General features: G+C 57.4%; 1 protein-coding gene across 1 annotated transcript; it reads right to left on the bottom strand.

Moving 5' to 3' along the window:
* Window positions 1-1727: 1727 nt before the first annotated feature.
* Window positions 1728-6186, bottom strand: SPATA2L (spermatogenesis associated 2 like). Its single transcript, XM_055000511.1, has 3 exons — window positions 5848-6186; window positions 3647-3956; window positions 1728-3550 (listed from the first exon to the last, which is right to left on the bottom strand). Exons 2-3 carry the CDS (start codon window positions 3953-3955, stop codon window positions 2507-2509), a joined length of 1353 nt encoding a protein of 450 aa, XP_054856486.1. The 5' UTR covers window position 3956; window positions 5848-6186; the 3' UTR covers window positions 1728-2506.
* Between the last annotated feature and the right edge of the window lie 2373 nt (window positions 6187-8559).

Raw genomic sequence — 8559 nt, forward strand, 5'->3', positions numbered from 1 at the left:
ATTGACGATTCATCTGCCACTTGGGCGGGGCGCATCATCTCTTGTCAACGGTATGTCACAGAGTTCTTCAGTCGCCTCCACAGCAGGGGCTCTGGTGTATCTCCCAAACATCTGCAGCTGAACAGTTCTTTCTATGGAGATGGTATCGGCTCCCCCTGTGGTTTCTAAGGTTTCATTAGATACTGCCCAAGCATCACTTTTTAGCAGCTCTTGAAAAAAAAAACCCACAGGATATATAAATTTGCAGTTTTTAAAAAATCTAACCACTGAATTCTGCCCCCCTAATGTTCTTTCCCCTATGTTCTTTAGTCCAGGGGCACCTTAGAGACCAGCAAGATTTTTAGGGTGCAAGCTTTCAAGAGACAGACTTCCCTCCTTCAGACACCCACTTTTGTTTCTTCTGGCTGCAGTGGAATCATTACACCCATACACTCACTTGGCATTTACAAGTAACTTTACATTTTGATTTGAGTCCAGTGGCACCTTAGAGATCAACAAGATTTACAGAGTTATGAGCTTTTGAGAGTCAGAGCTCCCTTCTTCAGATACCTCTCAGAATCTTTCTGGTTTCTAAGGTGCCACTAAACTCGAATCTTGCTGTTCTACTGCAGACCAACAAACCCACCCACTGAAAACTATTTACATTTTGAAAACAACTTGGAAGTGCTGAGTACTGAAGAAAACAGTCTTGAGTGTTGGCAAGTGGGTCTAACACAAAAAATGAAGGCAAGTCCGCAAGAGGGGCTAGGCCACAGAGTTTTTCCTTCCCTTTTAGGAGGACTGAGCTGGGACAGAACAAAAGGGGAAGCTCCCCAGAGAAAGCAGGGCCATAGGGCAGCTTCCCTATGCCCCCCCCTCCGATGATGACAATTTTACAGGAAAGACAACCGAGTCTCAAGGCTGCTGATGCTCCTTGGGAGTAGCATGAATGGGGGGGGGGGCGGTGCACAAAGGTTGCTGCACAATTGGAGAAATACATTTCAGCTCCCCAGGAGACCCCCCTATAAATAGCTGAAGAAACAGCATCTCTTAGCACTTTCCCTCCCCCCACCCCCATACCACTGTTGCATTCCTGCCTATGCGAGATCTGGCACTCTGCATCTGCAGCAAGCCGTTTGGGGAGTGGAGAGAGGGAAGGGGGGGTCAGAGGCTCATAGCCCCTTTTCCTGCCATTATCCCAGCTGTAGCAACCTCCTCCCCCCTGACCTCACTGCCCTGTCCAAGTCAAGGAAGCATCTTTCCCAGCCTCCTGCTCTGGCTTAAGAGCCAATTCAGCTGGTGAAAAGCCATCCACTAAAACGAAACCCACCTTTCTGCCTGCCATAATGCATTCTCTGGGCAGGAGGACCGGGGTGGGGGGCATTTTCAGAGAGCAGGAATGCAACAGTGGTAGCACAACAAGAGAGACAGTGCCAGATTCGTGCACCCACTGTGCAGGACTCAAAAGTCTTCCGCAGAAGGCTGTGTGTGGGTGTCAAGGCTCTTTTGCTTCCCCTATTATCTTCTGGCATTTTCAGAATTACCTTGGCAACAGTCAGTATGACTCTGTGTGTGTCTGGTTTTCCCTTCCAGTTACAGAACTATCCAAGGTTCTGGTGGGCAAGTATCTGAATTTCCTGATTGGGCTCCTTCCAACAAAGATTTCAGCCCTGGATAGAAGTCCTTTTGCCCAAACGTCCCACTGCCCCCCACAATAGAGGGAAAAACGGCTAGAGAATCAGCGAGTTTCGAGTTAGTGTATTTCACATCGAACCTTCAGTCAGACACAAGAGGTCCAGCGAACTGAAGGAGTCTGGGCTTTGCTCCATTCTTCCACGACAACCCCGGCCAAGGCCCTCCTCCAACAATTACATCATCAGGCTAGAACCGATGTGAAGAACAGCTGCCCACTCCACCCTAACCCAAAGGGGAGCCCCACCCCCAGATTTAGGGGAAGCTTCCATTAGCAGAGGCAGCCAGAATTCCATTGCCTCCTTGCCAAACTCTGCAACCATTCCATTGCCCACAGGTACAAGCTGGAGCTGCCAGAAGCCAGCCACACCTGGGTGCTTTGGGACTGTCAGACACACAAGCGTCGCAAAGCCCTTGTGCTCAGAGCTCAAAAGATGTCATTTGGCAAGCAGCCACCCCCCCACTCCCACTCCTCTGTTGGCAATCGGGAGGAGCTAAATGATCGGAAGGGGTCGAGCACCGTCTACACCTAACATTCCACAGGGCAGCCTGCCGGGCCTTTCACACCTCTGCTAGGTTCTCGGTGTTAAGCATCAGATTTTGGCACATGTGGGAGGGGAAAAGCAAGTTCACCCAAAGTGGAGCTCGCCTGTGGCCTGTCTCCTGCTCTTCTCCCTTATCCCCTGGATGACAAAGTTAGTGGGGGGGGGGGACGGACACACTCAGAAAGAAGGAAAAGCAAGTTGAGTGGTGCAGCCCCCGATGGGCTGATGAGGGCCTAGAGCCCCCCTGGGAGCAGCTGCGCCCCTGCCCCTCCCCAGCAGGTTGCCCGGTACTACTGCCATGGTCCAGCCACATCCTGCAGCAGTTTGTCCACCTCTGTCCGCTGCAGCCAGAGGCGCTGCTGCTTCTCACTCTGCAGCTCTTCCAGGTGGTGCATGCTGCGACAGACCTGGGCCATGTCACAGCTGCTGCCGTGCAGTAGCCTGCAGCTGCCGCAGCGGGATGAAGGGAGCGCCCCTGGGAGCAGGCACGAATGCAGATGGTAGTGAGGGGGCTCTGGGCCTGCCAGCCCCTGAACTCGCCGCGGGCCCACAGGACTCAGCTGGGGACTCCTCGCCTGCCTCGCAGAAGGAGAAGAAACCGGGCTGTGTGGCTGAGGGCCAGGGCTGTCGTAATGAGGACTGGGGGACAAGAACCGACTTCCCGGCTGGGCGGGGGCAGGGTAGTCCGTATCACTCGATCTGCTGAGCTCCCGTCGCAAGGAAATAAACGAGAAGGAGGTTTCCAGCTCAGGCCCCTCAGAGGCCACGAGCCCATTCCCGTAGGACGGCTCCTGGCCAGACGCCCACAGCTTGCCCCTGCTCTCCGACAGCCCCTGGGGACTCCGCAGCGGCAGCTGCTTCCTCCTCAATCCAGGGCTGTTGCACTCAAAGGTGGGCGGCTGATGCAGAGGAGGCAACCGGGATGCCGTAGGCTCACGATACGGGTTCAGTGCCTCTGGGCTCTCCCTGTACAGGTCGACCCCATCGGCTGGCTCTGCGTGGAAGTCTCGTTCCCGAGGCCAGCAAGTCAGGCTCTGCAGCTTGGCCACGCAGCCTTTCAGGCCACCCCTGGCTTCCCTCCGTGCCTCCAGCAGCTCTTCAGAGGATATGCCACAAGGCCCCAGCTCCTCCACGATCTTGCCCAGGATCTCACACTCCACCCGGGCTGCAAAGAAGCTGCAAGCGACACGAAGCAGGCTGATCCCTGGGGGTAGCTGGGAGATCCCCAGGTGCAGGTGGTCTCTCTGTACATAGCCCAGCCGGTGGAAGCTCTTGGCAATGTCCACATCGGAGAGCACTCCCTGTAGTACGTGCACATAGACGCCAGAAAAGGTCTGCAAAGAGAGAAGCCTGTTAGTCGCCACAGCATGGGGAAGAGAAACACCCTGTTGGTATCCCCCCCTCCTTCCAGTTCCCCCAGCAATGCTCACTTTAATGGTGCCAAATTCCTTGCGCCAGGGGAAGAAGTAAAGATTGACAGCTGCCAGCTCCAGCACCTCAAAGGCCCTGCAGAGATTGTGGAGTGCTGCACCCAGGTCCGGCTGGCCCCGCAGGGCCCCAGCAAGCATGGCAAAGGTGTCGTCCCCTTGTAGGATGCAGTGCAGCTCCGGATCCTCCAGCAGATGGTGCCACAGCAAATCTTTCAGGGAGGGGTCTGCACACACCCCTGTGTGGCCCCTGCGGAAGTCCCTCTCCAAGCAGCGGCGGTATTCCTCCTGCAGCATCGCACCCGGATTCATCCTGCAGTAGAACAAAGGCCAAGTCCTGAGCCCCTTCCCACTCAAAATCTGAGAAGCATCCAGCTCCCCACAGCTGGCCAAACTAGCACACAGAGGTGGGCTTGTCGCATCTGGCTATAAAGGGAACACAGAACAGAGCACTGTTTATGTGCAGCGACAGTTTGTGCCTAAGTGAAACGGAGAACACGCTGCCAAGTGAATCCCAATTCTGTCCTGAAAGCCCTCAAGCCCAAACTGTGCTCCAGAAACAAATGCAGGTGTTCTGCTCGCAAACCTGCTTCTACTTAGGTGCTATGCTCAACATGCACAGAGCTGGGAGGCCTGGATGAACACACAAGCTCTGCTACGTGGCCACTCTGAAGGACACTCGCTTGCTTTCAGACCATCGGCTCCGCCATGAGAACCTGAACATTCTCTTTCCGTTATTAAAGGAAGGCCGAGGCCATCCAGCTTCCACGGTAGTCCACGACTGTCAAGTTCTGGGCTCCTGAACCCACACACGGGCAGCTCCACACAGGCTGTGTTCATGTTCACCCAGACCTGTCGCAGCCCCTTCTTGTCCTTCCATTTGCTTCCCCAAGTGATGGTTTATTTTGGGTCTTTTAAAGCTTCCCGTGCAATTGCTGCTCTTGTTAGCGCCTCTCCCTCACCCCTTCCCAGAGCAGCCAGCCACCCTATCTGGCCAGTCAGCCAAGGGACCCGTGTGATGGTGTCCAAAGGGGCTCGCTTTCCTCTTCGTTTTCTGCACCGCTTTCCTTTTATATCTCGTATCAGAGGCGTTATTTTGAGTTGTGAGCCACTTTGAATGTAGTGGCAGGAAAGTGAAATGTAACTTTCTGAAGCAAGTGATCAGCAACCAGGTTGCTTGAGGCAATGGCCGAGCTGTGGCCTTTCCGCCTCATCTGGCAGCCAGTGCGGTATAGAGGTTTGAGTGCTGGAGCAAGATCTGGAAGATCCAGATTCAACACCCCCACCCCTACCCCATTGAAGCTTGCTGGATGACCTTGGGCTGCTCACAAACTCAGCCTAACCTACCTCGCAGGGTTGTTTGTGAGGATTAATTTGGAGAGAACCATATAAGCTGCTTTGGGTCTCCACTAAGGACAAAGGCAGAGTATAAAGGAAGTAATTAAAATCTTCACCACCACCTCTCTCCATTCGCTGTTGTTTGAGGAAAGCTGGGTCAGCTCCATTATGGGCTGATAGCATCTAAGCCCTTGCTCCTATTCTGGGGGTGCAGCCAAAGCAGAGGGGTGCTCAATCAGCAGAGGAAAAGGGGGGGGGTCATTCCTCCCTTGCACCTGGAGCTACCCCGAGCCGCGGCAACCTCCTTAACGCCAGTGCAACAGCCGGGCCAAAGCGAAGGCTGGGCCTGTGAATGGGGCGGGGGCGGAGCGCTCCTTGTTGACTGCTCTGCTCTCTTCCTCCCTGGCACTAGGAAACCCCCCGCCCTCACCCCCTCCGTGAGACACCCCATCTGGGAAAGGCCCAGCGAGCAGTCGAGGTGGGCACCACTGCCACAGGAACTGCCAACGCCGGCTTTTGGCTGTCTTCTCACGCAAAGGAACCAGCAGGACACGGCTGGCCTCCCGAAGTCTGTTTCAACACCACCAAGGGAGGGAAGCCGAAGATTCCCGGCATTTGGGCGGGGGGCGCCTAGAAACCAACGCGGTGGCCAGGGGGTCCGCTTCGGAGAGCTCCTCCGCAGCCCTTCCCATCCCGGCCGGGAGATGGGGGGGGGAAGCGGAGGGGGGGGGCTGCGAAGGCAGCGGCGGGAGAGCCGCATTCTGCAGCCGCGCGCCTCTGCTCAGCCCCGTCCCGCGCTTGCCGACGGACCCGCGTTCACCGCTCTCACGTTGCGATCCGCCCTGGAGGCCCACGCGGCCACGTACCTGAAACGGGCAAGCGCCCGGCCCGGCCCGGCCGAGGGGGAGCGGGCGCGCCTCCTGCCCTCACAAGGGCCAGCGGCTGCAAAGCCCCCAGCCCACCCCGCGGGCCCCTCCTCTTTCTACGGGGCGAAGTCTTCCCTCGAGGGCCGTGAAAAACTCGCTGAGAGATCCGGGGAGGCGGGGCGCCGACGGAACCGCCCGCCACAAGGGCCGGGGCAGGAGGGGACGCCGCGGGGGAGCGCCTGGGCGCGGGGCTGCTGCTGCCTCTGCCGCTGCTGGGGGCGCCTCGCCGGGGCTCCGGAGCGCCAAGCCCGCGCTGCACCGCCCGCCGGACGCCTCTCGCCTCGCCCCTCCGCCTTAACTCGGCTCCTGCCGTCACGTCCGGCCCGCCTCGGCCCCGCCCCCAAGCCGCGCGTCACGCGCCCGGGAGTTAACCCCTTGCGCGCCGCCGAGAGGCAAGGACACGCGGGCACGCCTCTGACGCGGGTTCGGGCGAGTCTGGCGTGCACACGTGCGCCACAGGGCGGCGGCTGCCCAGCTCCAGCCGTAACGCGCAAAGTGGTGGCAGTGGCGGGCGCGGAGCCCCGCCGGGCAGGGCGAAAGCGGGGGGCGCCGCCGGGGCAAGGTCGAGCCCCGCGTTGCGGGCGCAGACGCCCCACCTCCGTCCCCGCTGCGGAAGCCCTTCCGCTTCCCCCTGAGGCCGCAGCCAGGGCTTCTACCCGCCTTGGATAATGCGTCTTCGATGCGCTTTAGCGATTGCCTGCGAGTGGGTTTTCCTCTGCACACGGTAGATAATGCGCTTGAACAAACGTTTGGAAGTGGATTTTCCTGTTTCGCATAGGAATGCCCAGTTGCAAATGAGGACTGCATTCTCCGACGCGTGTGGAAGCAATCAAAGGCAGCGAGACCGGTCTTGAGCCCAGACTGTGCAGAAAGTAGCCTTGCGCGCCCAAGGGCACGGACACAGAGAGGAGGCCAGCCTGCGCCCCGGGAGAGCAGAGGCTGGCCGAAGAGCCCTGTCTTGTGATGCATGGGAGTATTTCCCTTCCGCTTTTCCCTGCGGCTCCAAGCAGCTACTGCCTTCAAAAGGCAACGCCTTGAACCCGGCGCCCCCTCCTGCCCCTCTTCCTGGGCTTTGAACAGGCATGGCTTTTTCTCTGGGAAAAGAGGTGGTGGAACTCAGGACCGCACAATGACGTCACTTTGGGTCAGCTGGAACAAGGGGGAAGTTTTTAAAAGTTTAAATTGCGGAGTTCCAGCACCTCTTGAAAAGGGTCACATGGCTGGTGGCCCCACTGAAGCAGTGCGGAGGGCAAGTTAAACTCCCCTTTGTCTCGAGATCAGGGGGCAGGTTCACCGGCCATGTAACCATTTTCAAGAGGTGCCGGAACTCCATTCCACTGTGTTCCGGCTGAAAAAAAGCCCTGTGAACAGGCATCTGCCATGGGTTTAGGAAGCCCCCGTATGTGGCTTCCTAAGCGAGCAAACGGGGGGGCACTTTTGATTTACTGCCACCCTGTGGCTCAAGGCTTGCCTTTCTCTGGGGGTCAACACGGCATCCATGTGCCAAGGTATGGTGGCCAGCAGAACCAGGATGGCGACAGGGCAGGACAGCAGGTGGGCACTGGGGCCTTGAAAGTGGCTGAGGAGTGTCTGCCCTACTTAAAACTCCTGCATGGGCTCTGCTGTCCTGCCCACAAAGGGCCTCTAGTGAGCAGAAGGACCCTTCCCGCATGTCTGCACGGGATGGAGCACGTGTGCTTGGCGGAGCTGGCACAGCAGGCTCAGGGCCTAGCAAGCCACTGCTAGCGGACGACTTTCAGTAGACTTTCTCCAGTCTAAACCCACTGAAATCAATGAGCTTAGATTGGACTAACTCTGTTTAGGATTTCACTGTCAGATAAACTGCTTCTCTCTGGAGCCTGGTTTAGGGAGCAACTTCGTCCTTAAAATATTGCCAAGATTCACATACGCTGATGTGCTTGGAGGATACCAAGTCAAACACCACCAGTCCCATGTAGTGGTTAGAGTGTCAGAGCAGAATCTGCGAGACCCAGGATCGAATCCCGGCTCTGCCATGGAAACTTGAATGGCCTTGGACCACTCACATGCTCAGGCTAACCTGCCTCACAGGGTTGTTGTGGGGATAAAATCAATGCAAGAACGATGTAAGCAGCCTTGGGTCACCATTGGGGAGAAAGGTGAGGTCTAAATAAGTAACACCCACCCACCCTGCTTGCTTTACAAGGTGCCCTTACCGTAGCTGAGGCTTTCCCTACTCTTCCCTGTGCCAAGCCCCCAAACCTCAGGCTCTGTTGTCTGCCTTTCCCCCTCCAGCGCTGCTGTTGGTTCCCTGCCTCCTAATGCTTCCCCCCCGCCCCCGTTAAGCAGAGACTGCACACGAGGGGCTGTCAGGGGACCTACCCTTTAATGGTCAGAGGAAGGAAGCCTTGGCAATGGGGGAGGCCGAGGGGCGGCAATAAGCTGAAAACGAAAGAGGGCCCAGCTGTGAACCCAACGGGGCTGCAAAAGGTCCCCTAAAGAAGTGGGGGGCAACAGCCATGCTGGCCTAGGGTACGCTGAGTGAGGGGGTCCCGGCAGGCCCAGGGGCCAGAACCATCTTAGGAACCCTCCCTGCGAAGGTAAATGGCAATTCTCTGCAAGGATCAGGTTCCTCAAGCTTATCACACCTGAAGGAGAAAAGGCGGACAGCCA

The sequence above is a fragment of the Eublepharis macularius genome, chromosome 16 (assembly GCF_028583425.1).
Source record: "Eublepharis macularius isolate TG4126 chromosome 16, MPM_Emac_v1.0, whole genome shotgun sequence".
Lineage (NCBI taxonomy): Eukaryota > Metazoa > Chordata > Lepidosauria > Squamata > Eublepharidae > Eublepharis > Eublepharis macularius.